Source organism: Manis pentadactyla, chromosome 8 (assembly GCF_030020395.1).
Source record: "Manis pentadactyla isolate mManPen7 chromosome 8, mManPen7.hap1, whole genome shotgun sequence".
NCBI classification, from domain to species: domain Eukaryota; kingdom Metazoa; phylum Chordata; class Mammalia; order Pholidota; family Manidae; genus Manis; species Manis pentadactyla.
Window position 1 is genome coordinate 125,961,129 of NC_080026.1, and position 14,969 is coordinate 125,976,097.

At 39.3% G+C, this 14,969-nt stretch overlaps 1 protein-coding gene across 6 annotated transcripts in view; it reads left to right on the top strand.

Moving 5' to 3' along the window:
• The window catches only part of ATRNL1 (attractin like 1), a 750,424-nt gene that overhangs the window by 189,816 nt on the left and 545,639 nt on the right, over positions 1-14,969 (top strand). For all 6 annotated transcript variants that reach the window (XR_008999031.1, XM_036898417.2, XM_036898415.2 and 3 more), the window contains exon 17: positions 597-785. Coding sequence is in view for 5 of the 6 variants with exons in the window: in XM_036898417.2 (XP_036754312.2) it covers positions 597-785 (189 nt within the window). In the remaining variant the exon portion in view is untranslated. The remainder of the gene's footprint in view (positions 1-596; positions 786-14,969) is intronic.

Sequence of the window (14,969 nt, forward strand, 5' to 3'; positions counted from 1 at the left end):
TTTTTGAGGAATTGATGTATTGTTTACCATAGAAACTGCACCATTTTATATTCTCACCAGCAATGTGTAAGGGTTCCAATTTCTCCACATCATTGCTAAAATTTTAATAAAATAATAGCAATCCTAATGGATCTGATAATATATTTTATTTAAAGATTTTATAGTAAATTGTTCATTTATATTGTTCATTTATATCAGGGACATGTTCACTGACAGGACATTGCTTTGGTAAGGTGTGGAATATTTATGGGAAAAATTATAGTTCGGAAAATACATAACAATAGTGCACATAGCATTTACCCAATAGGCAGAAAAAGTAGGTTATGTATTATGTTTCTAAGTTTTTAAATTATACAACTTTATGTACTCTGTAAAGGACTAAAACTTTCCAAGGAATTATGATTTTCAAGTTTGATAATAAATTTAAGAAGTATCATCAAGTCATCTCCATTTTCACTTATCTTATGTATTTTTGCTATACATTTTATCCCACACTTGGCTTTCATTGAAACATTTCCTAAAAGCAAAACAAGGGAAACCCAAATACTGTGTTAAAATACTGTTAACGAGTCATTCTGTTTGTTGGTTTATTCCAGTCAGCCCAAACCAGAATGCAAGGCCATGCAAGAAGCCATGCTCTCTGAGGACGTCGTGTGCCAACTGCACGAGCAACGGCATGGAGTGCATGTGGTGCAGCAGCACGCGGCGCTGCGTCGACTCTAATGCGTACATAATCTCCTTTCCGTATGGACAGTGTCTGGAGTGGCAAACTGCCGCCTGCTCTCGTAAGTATTTCTCCAAGTGACTTTTCATTTAACAGCAACATAAATCACTTTTCTGATGGGAAGAGAGGTTAAGTATCAGAAGAAGTGTTTTAAAATTAGGAAAAATATTGTTTCAGTCAGTTTTAAAACCTATGAATATTATGATTTATATTATACCATCATTTTCAATTCTTCTAAATATCTTACTCTGCATATTAATATTTGCCACATATGTGCTCCCCCAACTCTTGTGTGTGTGTTGCAAGCAGCATAACACTTCATGGAAGCAGTCACTTCAAGGGTCACATACTGCTTAGTTGTGCTTCCTTAGAGTCCTTTAATCAGGCACAGTTCTATGTCTTGTTTGTCTGACACGAGTGTGATATTTTTAAAGAATCTATACCAGTTGTTTTGCAAGTTTCCTAATTTGGATTTGTCTGATTCTTTCCTCATGATTAGATTTAAGATAAACATTTTTTGGCCAAAATTTCCTGTCAATGGTGGTACTTCAGCTACAAATACAGGGTGCATGGTCTTGGCATCTCAAGGAAAGTCATCTAAGCAGGGTGGTATTGAACATGCTGTGGGTTGTGCTTTAGGAGAAGATTCTGCCCTTTGCTAGTCTCATGTTTTATAAGGACTGTAGCATGAGGATATACCTGACTGAGTCTGTGATCCTGGGTATTGTGTGGTTTTGAGAGTGGTCTTTCTTGCAAAGACAAATTGCATCAGGATTCTGTTGCCAAGGGAATTATATAATACTACTGATAGCCCTGGCATCCTTGTGAGAATTTGATTCCATGCGCAGCAACTTTTACTTGAGTGAATGTAGAAGCTACTGGTCTCAGTTAGCTCCCTGCTAGCAAAAAGTATGGTTTCTTTTCCCACAATCCATCCTCTGACTGGGCCTCATTAAGAAGATGGCTTTCCATCAGGGACATGAATTAATTGGTCTGTTCAGATTTGTAATAAGAAGGTAGAAAGGATTATTTCCTTCCTGCTTCTCAATGTGGAATACCTTCATTCATGTCCTACTAAATGGAGTCTGTCCTTCCTGTGATTGATTCAGACTTTGTGTCCTTTTTGGGGAATAATGTGCTTTGTAGGGGTCCAGGAGACACCATTCCACAACCACAGTCAGCTGGAGAATCACCTCAGATTAAGTTGTAGTCCATGTTTTTGTTCATCCAGAAATCCTTTATTTGGACAAAGCAGAACATCCATTCACTTGCTAAGTCCAGAGGCACAGTTGAAATGAGAGGAATATTTTGTTTCAGTTGCCTACTTCCCGACTCCTGAAAGTCTAGGAAACTTAACTAGTACAGAAGGACCAGGAGTCCTTACGTTTGTTTTGTTTTCCCTCCCAATAGTTTTGCCTACAATAAACAGGGTTTTCACTGAGTTAATCCTGTTAACATGTGCCAGGCCCCAAAGGACCTGCAGTTACAGGCGATAACAGCAGCTGCTCGAAGTCCAGTGTGGATTACACTCAGGCTTGTGTTGTAGTTGAAAGGTACTCAATAGGACAGGGAAGAAACAGTTCTGATCTTTATGAGAGAATGCTCCCAGGGATCTTATACCAATTCTAATTCCTTTCCCCTCATGGTTGTTCTAAGTTATAAAACATTATCTTGTCCCTTAATCCCATCGTTGCAGTTCCTGTTGGTCTGTTCCAGCTGTTTGTCTCAGTCCACTGGCGTCCCTCTGTTACTTCCTTCCAGGAAGCAGCCACTGTAGGTTTCCTCGGTGTGTGGGATGTGACAGCCTGTTCCTCCCGCTTTCTGAAGTACCTTCGGGGCTTTCTTACCAGCCCATTGGTTTCCTGGCATTCCTTCTCCAGGAGCAGCCACTGGCTGCGCTGCTGTGGTGAGGTCTGAGTAACTCCTAGCAGCAACATGCGTTGTCTGCCCATCTCCCTTCCTTCCATACTTCTTCTGAGCTCTCCTGCTTTCTTTCTAAGAAGAAGGAAGAGCTACTTCTTTTTTTTTTTTTTTTTTTTTTTAATAAATAATTATTTTTTATTGAAGGGTAGTTGACGCACAGTATTACATTACATTAGTTTCAAGTGTACAACACAGTGGTAGAACATTTATATACATAATTCTAGGTTCCAGCTATCGCCCTACCAAGCTGTTACAATATCTTGACTATATTCCTTATGCTATATATTACATCCCGGTTACTTATTTATTTTACCATTGGAAGTCTGTCCTTTTTTTTTTTTTTTTTTTTTTTTTGTGAGGGCATCTCTCATATTTATTGATCAAATGGTTGTTAAGGACAATAAAATTCTGTATAGGGGAGTCAATGCTCAATGCACAATCATTAAACCACCCCAAGCCTAATTTTCGTCAGTCTCCAATCTTCTGAGGCATAACAAACAAGTTCTTACATGTAGAACAAATTCTTACATAATGAATAAGTTACATAGTGAACAGTACAAGGGCAGTCATCACAGAAACTTTCGGTTTTGCTCATGCATTATGAACTCTAAACAGTCAGTTCAAATATGAATACTCATTTGGTTTTTATACTTGATTTATATGTGGATACCACATTTCTCTCTTTATTATTATTATTTTTAATAAAATGTTGAAGTGGTAGGTAGATACAAGATAAAGGTAGAAAACATAGTTTAGTGTTGTAAGAGAGCAAATGCAGATGATCAGGTGTGTGCCTGTAGACTGTGTTAATCCAAGCTAGACAAGGGCAATAAAACATCCACGTATGCAGAAGATTTCTCTCAGAACAGGGGGGGTGAGGTTCTAAGCCTCACCTCTGTTGATCCCCAATTTCTCACCTGATGGCCCCCCTGCGACTGTGCCTGTCTTAGGTTGTTCCTCCCTTGAGGAATCTTACCCGTCTCTGGCTAACCAGTCATCTTCCGGGGCCATACAGGGAAATGTGAAGTTGGTAAGTGAGAGGGAAGCCTTATTGTTTGAAAAGGTTAGCTTTTTACTTCTTTGCATATTTATGCCCTGTGGCTTCTATGCCCAGCATTTGTCTTGAGGTATCTTTACCACTTAGAGGAGTTATGATACTCGGTAAATTTGATATGAGGCACGAATTCTATTTAAGGGTTGTAATTAGGAAGGAAGAAGAAAAGCTATAGAAGTAGCAGACGGAAGAAAACATGGGAAGATTGATTATTTCTTTGACATATCTTCTTGTAGAGTAACTTCAGCATATATAGGTTTTAAGCTACTACTTAAATTGCGCACACACATTAACATAATAGAAGTATAGTTACATAACCAAAGCATATCTGTAATTACCAGTCATCTCCAGTGAAACCAAGAAAACCATTAAGGCACCTTAGGCATTTGAGAAAACTTATCTATGATATGGTGGATATTGTCCAACTGAACTTGAACAGTCTGAGAGAAATCAGACAAATTAAAACAACCCATTCCTGGGGACTGTTCACATGCCATATGTTCTTTTAACAGTAAATAGTCTGTAGTTGTAAGAGTTTGGAGCGCTACAATTTGCACTTCTCCAAATTCTTGGTTGAGTTCCAACAGTATAGATCCAGTCAAATTTGTTGTTTTACTGTATGCACAGGCCAGCTTAGATATCTCCTTCCTCATTCCCATGGCAAGTCCAGGAACTGGTGGGATGAGTGCATCTACAGCTGTAGCAGTGCGTGGATCTTTGTTGGGGTTTTTTGATGATCATCTTCTGGCATGAGTCTTCCCGAGAGTGCAGATGTTGGAAGTTCTTTTTCATATTGTATCTTAGTTCATTTTCGGGGTAGCCCAATTAGGCTTTGATCCTCTGTATAAACACAAACAGACCCTTTGCCTACACTTTTATATGCCCTTTATACCCTTGTGTAGAACTCGTTGGAGGTTACCACACAGGAACTGCCTTTTTTTTTTTTTTTTTGCTTTGTTTTTGGTATCACTAATCTACACTTACATGATGAATATTATGTTCACTAGGCTCTCCCCTATACCAGGTCTCCCCTATAAACCCCTTTACAGTCACTGTCCATCAGCATAGCAAAATGTTGTAGAAGCACTACTTGCCTTCTCTGTGTTGTACAGCCCTCCCTTTTCTCCTACCTCCCCATGCATGTTAATCTTAATACCCCCCTACTTCTCCCCCCCTTATCCCTCCCTACCCACCCATCCTCCCCAGTCCCTTTCCCTTTGGTACCTGTTAGTCCATTCTTGAGTTCTGTGATTCTGCTGCTGTTTTGTTCCTTCAGTTTTTCCTTTGTTCTTATATTCCACAGATAAGTGAAATCATTTGGTATTTCTCTTTCTCCGCTTGGCTTGTTTCACTGAGCATAATACCCTCCAGCTCCATCCATGTTGCTGCAAATGATTGGATTTGCCCTTTTCTTATGGCTGAGTAGTATTCCATTGTGTATATGTACCACATCTTCTTTATCCACTCATCTATTGATGGACATTTAGGTTGCTTCCAATTCTTGGCTATTGTAAATAGTGCTGCAATAAACATAGGGGTGCATCTGTCTTTCTCAAACTTGATTGCTGCGTTCTTAGGGTAAATTCCTAGGAGGGCAATTCCTGGGTCAAATGGTAAGTCTGTTTTGAGCATTTTGATGTACCTCCATACTGCTTTCCACAATGGTTGAACTAACTTACATTCCCACCAGCAGTGTAGGAGGGTTCCCCTTTCTCCACAGCCTCGCCAACATTTGTTGTTGTTTGTCTTTTGGTTGGCAGCCATCCTTACTGGTGTGAGGTGATACCTCATTGTAGTTTTAATTTGCATTTCTCTGATAATTAGCGATGTGGAGCATCTTTTCATGTGTCTGTTGGCCATCTGTATTTCTTTTTTGGAGAACTGTTCAGTTCCTCTGCCCATTTTTTAATTGGGTTATTTGTTTTTTGTTTGTTGAGGCGTGTGAGCTCCTTATATATTCTGGACGTCAAGCCTTTATCGGATGTGTCATTTTCAAATATATTCTCCCATACTGTAGGGATCCTTCTTGTTCTATTGATGGTGTCTTTTGCTGTACAGAAGCTTTTCAGCTTAATATAGTCCCACTTACTCATTTTTGCTGTTGTTTTCCTTGCCCGGGGAGATATGTTCAAGAAGAGGTCACTCATGTTTATGTCTAAGAGGTTTTCACCTATGTTTTCTTCCAAGAGTTTAATGGTTTCATGGCTTACATTCAGGTCTTTGATCCATTTTGAGTTTACTTTTGTATATGGGGTTAGACAATGGTCCAGTTTCATTCTCCTACATGTAGCTGTCCAGTTTTGCCAGCACCATGTGTTGAAGAGACTGTCATTTCGCCATTGTATGTCCATGGCTCCTTTATCAAATATTAATTGACCATATATGTCTGGGTTAATGTCTGGATTCTCTAGTCTGTTCCATTGGTCTGTGGCTCTGCTCTTGTGCCAGTACCAAATTGTCTTGATTACTATGGCTTTATAGTAGAGCTTGAAGTTGGGGAGTGAGATCCCCCCTACTTTATTCTTCTTTCTCAGGATTGCTTTGGCTATTCGGGGTCTTTTGTGTTTCCATATGAATTTTTGAATTATTTGTTCCAGTTCATTGAAGAATGTTGCTGGTAGTTTCATAGGGATTGCATCAAATCTGTATATTGCTTTGGGCAGGATGGCCATTTTGACGATATTAATTCTTCCTAGCCACGAGCATGGGATGAGTTTCCATCTGTTAGTGTCCCCTTTAATTTCTCTTAAGAGTGACTTGTAGTTTTCAGAGTATAAGTCTTTCACTTCTTTGGTTAGGTTTATTCCTAGGTATTTTATTTTTTTTGATGCAATTGTGAATGGAGTTGTTTTCCTGATTTCTCTTTCTGTTGGTTCATTGTTAGTATATAGGAAAGCCACAGATTTCTGTGTGTTGATTTTGTATCCTGCAACTTTGCTGTATTCCGATATCAGTTCTAGTAGTTTTGGGGTGGAGTCTTTAGGGTTTTTTATGTACAGTATCATGTCATCTGCAAATAGTGACAGTTTAACTTCTTCTTTACCAATCTGGATTCCTTGTATTTCTTTATTTTGTCTGATTGCCGTGGCTAGGACCTCCAGTACTATGTTAAATAACAGTGGAGAGAGTGGGCATCCCTGTCTAGTTCCCGATCTCAGAGGAAATGCTTTCAGCTTCTCGCTGTTCAATATAATGTTGGCTGTGGGTTTATCATAGATGGCCTTTATTATGTTGAGGTACTTGCCCTCTATTCCCATTTTGCTGAGAGTTTTTAACATGAATGGATGTTGAACTTTGTCAAATGCTTTTTCAGCATCTATGGAGATGATCATGTGGTTTTTGTCTTTCTTTTTGTTGATGTGGTGGATGATGTTGATGGACTTTCGAATGTTGTACCATCCTTGCATCCCTGGGATGAATCCCACTTGGTCATGGTGTATGATCCTTTTGATGTATTTTTGAATTCGGTTTGCTAATATTTTGTTGAGTATTTTTGCATCTACGTTCATCAGGGATATTGGTCTGTAGTTTTCTTTTTTGGTGGGGTCTTTGCCTGGTTTTGGTAATAGGATGATGTTAGCTTCATAGAATGAGTTTGGGAGTATCCCCTCCTCCTCTATTTTTTGGAAAACTTTAAGGAGAATGGGTATTATGTCTTCCCTGTATGTCTGATAAAATTCCGAGGTAAATCCATCTCGCCCGGGGGTTTTGTTCTTTGGTAGTTTTTTGATTACCGCTTCAATTTCGTTGCTGGTAATTGGTCTGTTTAGATTTTCTGTTTCTTCCTGGGTCAATCTTGGAAGGTTATATTTTTCTAGGAAGTTGTCCATTTCTCCTAGGTTTCCCAGCTTGTTAGCATATAGGTTTTCATAGTATTTTCCAATAATTCTTTGCATTTCCGTGGGGTCCGTCGTGATTTTTCCTTTCTCGTTTCTGATACTGTTGATTTGTGTTGACTCTCTTTTCTTCTTAATAAGTCTGGCTAGAGGCTTATCTATTTTGTTTATTTTCTCGAAGAATCAGCTCTTGGTTTCATTGATTTTTGCTATTGTTTTATTCTTCTCAATTTTATTTATTTCTTCTCTGGTCTTTATTATGTCCCTCCTTCTGCTGACCTTAGGCCTCATCTGTTCTTCTTTTTCCAATTTCGATAATTGTGACATTAGACCATTCATTTGGGATTGCTCTTCCTTTTTTAAATATGCCTGGATTGCTATATACTTTCCTCTTAAGACTGCTTTTGCTGTGTCCCACAGAAGTTGGGGCTTAGTGTTGTTGTTGTCATTTGTTTCCATATATTGCTGGATCTCCATTTTGATTTGGTCATTGATCCATTGATTATTTAGGAGCGTGTTGTTAAGCCTCCATGTGTTTGTGAGCCTCTTTGCTTTCTTTGTACAGTTTATTTCTAGTTTTATGCCTTTGTGGTCTGAAAAGTTGGTTGGTAGGATTTCAATCTTTTGGAATTTTCTGAGGCTCTTTTTGTGGCCTAGTATGTGGTCTATTCTGGAGAATGTTCCATGTGCACTTGAGAAGAATGTATATCCTGTTGCTTTTGGATGTAGAGTTCTATAGATGTCTATTAGGTCCATCTGCTCTACTGTGTTGTTCAGTGCTTCCGTGTCCTTACTTATTTTCTGCCCAGTGGATCTATCCTTTGGGGTGAGTGGTGTGTTGAAGTCTCCTAGAATGAATGCATTGCAGTCTATATCCCCCTTTAGTTCTGTTAGTATTTGTTTCACATATGCTGGTGCTCCTGTGTTGGGTGCATATATATTTAGAATGGTTATATCCTCTTGTTTGACTGAGCCCTTTATCATTATGTAGTGTCCTTCTTTATCTCTTGTTACTTTCTTTGTTTTGAAGTCTATTTTGTCTGATATTAGTACTGCAACCCCTGCTTTCTTCTCACTGTTGTTTGCTTGAAATATGTTTTTCCATCCCTTGACTTTTAGTCTGTACATGTCTTTGGGTTTGAGGTGAGTTTCTTGTAAGCAGCATATAGATGGGTCTTGCTTTTTTATCCATTCTGTTACTCTGTGTCTTTTGATTGGTGCATTCATCCCATTAACATTTAGGGTGACTATTGAAAGATATGTACTTATTGCCATTGCAGGCTTTAAATTCGTGGTTACCAAAGGTTCAAGGTTAGCCTCTTTAGTATCTTACTGCCTAACTTAGCTCGCTTATTGAGCTGTTATATACACTGTCTGGAGATTCTTTTCTTCTCTCCCTTCTTGTTCCTCCTCCTCGATTCTTCATATGTTGGGTGTTTTGTGCTGTGCTCTTTCTAGGAGTGCTCCCATTTAGAGCAGTCCCTGTAAGATGTTCTGTAGAGGTGGTTTGTGGAAAGCAAATTCCCTCAGCTTTTGTTTGTCAGGGAATTGTTTAATCCCACCGTCATATTTGAATGATAGTCGTGCTGGATACAGTATCCTTGGTTCAAGGCCCTTCTGTTTCATTGTATTAAATATATCATGCCATTCTCTTCTGGCCTGTAGGGTTTCTGTTGAGAAATCTGACGTTAGCCTGATGGGTTTCCCTTTATAGGTGACCTTTTTCTCTCTAGCTGCCTTTAACACTCTTTCCTTGTCCTTGATCTTTGCCATTTTAATTATTATGTGTCTTGGTGTTGCCCTTCTTGGATCCTTTCTGTTGGGGGTTCTGTGTATTTCCGTGGTCTGTTCGATTACGTCCTCCCCCAGTGTGGGGAAGTTTTCAACAATTATTTCTTCTAAGATACTTTCCATCTCTTTTCCCCTCTCTTCTTCTTCTGGGACCCCTATAATACGGATATTGTTCCTTTTGGATTGGTCACACAGTTCTCTTAATATTGTTTCATTTCTGGAGATCCTTTTGTCTCTCTCTATGTCAGCTTCTATGCGTTCCTGTTCTCTGATTTCAATTCCATCAATGGCCTCTTGCATTCTATCCATTCTGCTTATAAACCCTTCCAGAGTTTGTTTCATTTCTGCGATCTCCTTTCTGGCATCTGTGATCTCCTTCCGGACTTCATCCCATTTCTCTTGCGTATTTCTCTGCATCTCTGTCAGCATGTTTATGATTCTTATTTTGAATTCTTTTTCAGGGAGACTGGTTAGGTCTGTCTCCTTCTCTGGTGTTGTCTCTGTGATCTTTGTCTGCCTGTAGCTTTGCCTTTTCATGGTGATAGGAATAGTCTGCAGAGCTGGGACGAGTGACGGCTGGAAGGACTTCCTTTCTTGTTGGTTTGTGGCCCTCCTCTCCTGGGAGAACAGCAGCCTCTAGTGGCTTGTGCTTGGCAGCTGCGTGCAGACAGGGTTTCTGCTTCCTGCCCGGCTGCTATGGAGTTAATCTCCGCTGTTGCTGTGGGCGTGGCCTGGCTCGGGCAGCTACTCCAAAATGGTGGAGTCGTGTAGGAGCAGGAGCTGCTGGGAGGCTATTTATCTCCGTAAGGGGCCTCCCTGCTCACTGCAGCCCAGGGGTTAGGGTGCCCAGAGATCCCGGATTCCCTACCTCTGGATTAAGTGGCCCGCCCTGCCCCTTTAAGACTTCCAAAAAGCACCCGCCAAAACAAAACGACGCCCACCAAAAAAAAAAGAAAAAAAAATTTTTTTAATTAAAAAAAAAAAAAGTTTTTAATTAAAAAAAAAAAAAAGGTGATCGTTCGTTTTTCTTTATTCTCCGGTGCCAGCCTCAGGCCTCTGCTCACCAGTCTTTCTGCCCTGTTTCCCTAGTATTGGGGTCCCTATCCCTTTAAGACTTCCAAAAAGCCCTCGCCAAAACAAAACAGCAAAAAAGCAAAAAAAAATGGTCGCACGCTTTTCTTATGTCCTCTGTCGCCCAGCCTCCAGTGCCCGCTCACTGTTCTTGCTGCCCTGTTTTCCTAGTATCGAGGGCCCTGCACTCTGGCCTGGATGGCGGGGGCTGGGTGCTCGGCAGTCCTGGGCTCCGTCTCCCTCCCGCTCCGCCTGCTCTTCTCCCGCCGGGAGCTGGGGAGAGGGGCGCTCGGCTCCCGCGGGGCCGGGGCTTGTATCTTACCCCCTTCGCGAGGCGCTGGGTTCTCTCAGGTGCGGATGTGGTCTGGATATTGTCCTGTGTCCTCTGGTCTTTATTCTGGGAAGGGTTGTCTTTGTTATATTTTCATAGATATATGTTGTTTTGGGAGGAGATTTCCGCTGCTCTACTCACGCCGCCATCTTCTGCCCCTCCCCATCGGAAGAGCTACTTCTTTTAGGGGGAGTTTCATAGTTCTGGGATTCCTTTTGGTGGCGAACCTGCTGTTTTGAGGTTTGCTCCTGGGATTCAGCGCCCTCAGGCAACATGGTCCTCCAGTTATCAGCCCTTGCTTGTATGAATGACCTCATTTAGAGGCAGCAAGCTGCTTCAGACAATGCAGGTGGAGACTCACTGGCTTTTCCAGACCTTCCATCACTCCCAAGGAAGATGCTCTCATATCTCAAGGGCAAACCATATCTGACTCGTCCAAAGCCATATTTGCTTCCTGCTGGGCACCACTGCTGCGTGAAGAGCTGGGGCAGAACAGTAAGGGCCACAGTGCAGATGAGAACTGCTAGGCTGGGACTATCGCAGCTCTTCGTTCCTCAGTCTCTTGGCATCAAGTGGAGAGGAATTTCTAGGACAGGCATGGCTGGATATAAATATGGGTCTCTTTTTAGGAACTTTGCCAAGGAATGGGGATGTTCCTGATGAAGAGTATGGCCATGGGGTTTTTGCAGGTGTGAAATAGTCTTGCTAGCACAGAAAACATCTTGTAACTAAGAGCCAGCTGCCTAGGAAAGTTCAATACCAGAGTTGGGGACTTGTCTGAAACCGAGACAGTACTCAGTCTCTTTTGCCCTCATAGGCATGTTCATTTCTCTACAAACATTAAAGTTCGGTGAAAGAAGACAGACACGAAAGATTACATACTGTGTGACTCCATTTAGATGAAGTTCAAAACAGGCAGAACTACAGAACTACACTATATTGTTTAGGAATTAATATTTAGGTGGTAAAACTATAGAGTATGGCAAAAAGTTATTATAAATGTCAGATACTGGGTACTTCTAGGAAAATTTTAGGGGTGCTGCTTAGGAAAAGGGTACAAAGGAGGCAATGTTCAACCTGTAGGATGGGTGTAGGTACAGAGTATTTACAATGATTTCTTAATCTCACATTTTCCTTTATGTACTTCTCTGTATGTGTTATATTTCACAATAAAAAGAGGCTAAATGGGAAAGAAAAAGGAGTCTGGATAGTCTCCAACCTCTTACACTCTTAAGAACTTTCTAAAAATGATTCGGAGTTAAGTTTCAGTTTTTCTCTGCTCGCAAATCTTTCTTGAATTCCACTCCTTCCTTCTTCTTTGTTCGTCTTTTGGAGAACAGTCTTCAGTAATTCTTTCCAAATAAATTTGGGGCTAGTAAGCTTTTTGAGTCTTTGCATGTCTGAAAGTGTATTTTTCATGTTTGCTTGAATATAAAAATGGCTGGATGTGGAGTTGTAAATAATTCTTTCCTCAGAACTTCTAACTTTTGGTGTTGTGGATGAGAATTCTTATGCCAATTTAATTTCTTTGTGGGACATGTTTTCGTTTTTGTTTTTTTTCTCTTTCTTTGAGAGCTCTGAAGTTTTTTCTTTTTATCCTTGGCATTCAAAACTTTGTAATTTGTTTCAGTCTAGTTTTCTAGTAATGGGGCTTTTAAAAATAGATTTTCACTGGCTCTTTCAATCTCAAGAGTAGTTTCTTTCTCACCTGTTAAAAATGTCTTTTAATGCTTTGATTATTATTATCTTTTATTACTTGTTGGAAATTTAAAAATAGTTGTTATAATCTCAATATCGCTTAAATTCACTTGTACTTCCATGTCTGTGTTTTGCCAACATTCAGATATATTTCCTTTTTTTTGTTTTTATTTAGAGCTTTTTATCTATTTAAAATGACTTATTTGAGAACTTTGTAATTCCACTATAAAAATTCTAACTGCATCTTTTGAGAACATAAATTAAATGTGAGAAACTATTTGATACAACTATGGATTACATTTTTGCCACTGATGAACTAAATAATTACTGCTGGTGGGGTTGTCATCTGGGCATGCATAGGTCAGTTCTTCTGTTTTTTATGTTCTCATGTTTGATTTTTTGTTTCTTTTGTTTTCCTGATTGTTTAGAGGTTTTATTTCTACGTCTACAATTTGTTTCATGAGCAGTTAGTCCAGTCTGTTGGGTTTTTCTTTTCCATAGATCTTTCCTTTCATTGTTAGTATTGTCACATCTGCCTTCCCTGTGGCTATGTATCGCTCATTGGTGCTGATGATGTCTAAAAACAGTTATTTTTATTCCACAGCTTTAAAAATTTTATGCCCTGTGCATCCTAGTGGGAAAAAGGAGCATTATACTTTGCCTCAAGTAGACCTTGTATTTTCTGGAAGTAGTATTTAACCAGCAGTGATCTACTCCTTGTGAAAAAATAACTCTTTCTCTGTATGTTCAATTCTTTTCCATTGTTTTTAACCAACAAGCATTTATTGAGCAGTGAGGAAATGCCAGGAAATAAAAGAGGGGCTAGAAGTGAAGATGACATCCTTCCTCAAAATCTAACTGCTCAAAGTAGCTGAGTGTTACTCTTTCAATGGCGTTAGCTTCTGGGCCGTGGCTTTGTCATTCTTTTGCTTAAACTTTATATCTTTTAAAAAGTATGAATTATATGCAATAAATTTACGTTATTGTTTTCTACTATATGTGTCTAGTATTTACCAAACATTTGACAGTAGGAAGTCTTTAAAAAATTCTTTAAATAAAACTATATCAGAAATGGTCAGTTTTATTTTGCTTTTAGAAAGTTGTTTCAATAATCATTTGAGGTTTTTTAGTAAATGGAATTTGAAGGAAACATGTTTTGCTAATAGATAACAAATAGAAATTTTCCAGTGCTCTCCAGTATTTTCCAGTTGTATTATTGTGACATTAATGCTTAAAATTCACACATTGAAGAAAAGAAATATAGTTTAAGACAAATTTTGCCTAATGCTTTCTGAGAAAGCTTTGTTACTAATTGGAATTATTAATAATTGATATACTTTTACTTAAAACATTTGATATCCTATTTGTGAAAATGAATTCCTAGGGGATTGTTTAAACAATAATAGATTTATTTCTTAATATATACCAGTTCAAATAAAATGCAATAAAATTGATATAGTGAATATGGAATAATAGGACCCATGAGGATATAGTGTACATTTTACAAATCTATATTTCTTTCAGTATTTTAGAGGTTTATATACATACATAAACATTTTTTTTTCTTGGCAGTTAGGGAAGGTAGTCTTTTAAAAAATTAATAAAACTTTACTTTTAGGTTCACAGGCATAGTGGGAGGTAGGTACAGAGATTTCTCAGGTATCTTCTGCCCCCACACGTGTATAACCTCCCCCACTGTCAATGTCCCACACCAGTGTGGGACATTTATTACAACTGATGAACCTACATTGAATCATCATTAGTGTCCAAAGTCCATAGTTTATTTAGGGTTCACTGTTGGTGTGGTACATTCTTTGGGGTTTAACAAATGTAATGGTATGTATCCATCATTATGGTACTGCACAGAGTGGTTTTACTGCCCTAGTAATCCTCTGTGCTCCTTCCGATTAATATGTCCCTCCTAACCCCTAGCAATCACTTATCTTTTTACTCTCTCCATAGTTTTGCTTTTTCTAGAATGTCATATAAGTGGAATCAGATGCTATATAGCCTTTTTGGATTGGCTTCTTTCCCTTAGTATGTGCATTTAGGTTTCCTCCATGTCTTTTCATCGCTTGGTAGCTTATTTATTTTTAGAGCTGAATAATATTCCATTGTCTGGATGGACCACAGTGCATTAATCTACTCACCTTTTAAAGGGCATCTTGGTTGCTTTCGGTGTTGCCAATTATGATAAAGCTGCTATAAATACCCATGTGTAGGTTTTGTGTGGACATACATTTTAAATTCACTTGGGTGAATACCAAAGAGGGTGATTGCTGGATTTTATGGTATGGATTTTATGTTTAGTTTTGTAAGCAAGTGCCGAACTATCTTTCAGACTGTGTGTATTTTGCATTCCCAGGAATGCATGAGAATTCCTGGATTGGGTGATTAGGTCTCAGTCTTTGGTGAGCCTGTGCCCCATTTTGTGAACTTCAAAAGTGCTTCTCAGTTTATTTTCCCTCCGAGGTGGTGCAGCATGGCTGGAGGGAGCTGGAGTTGTGTGTTTCTCTTCCACGTGTGGAATGCCGGAGCAGG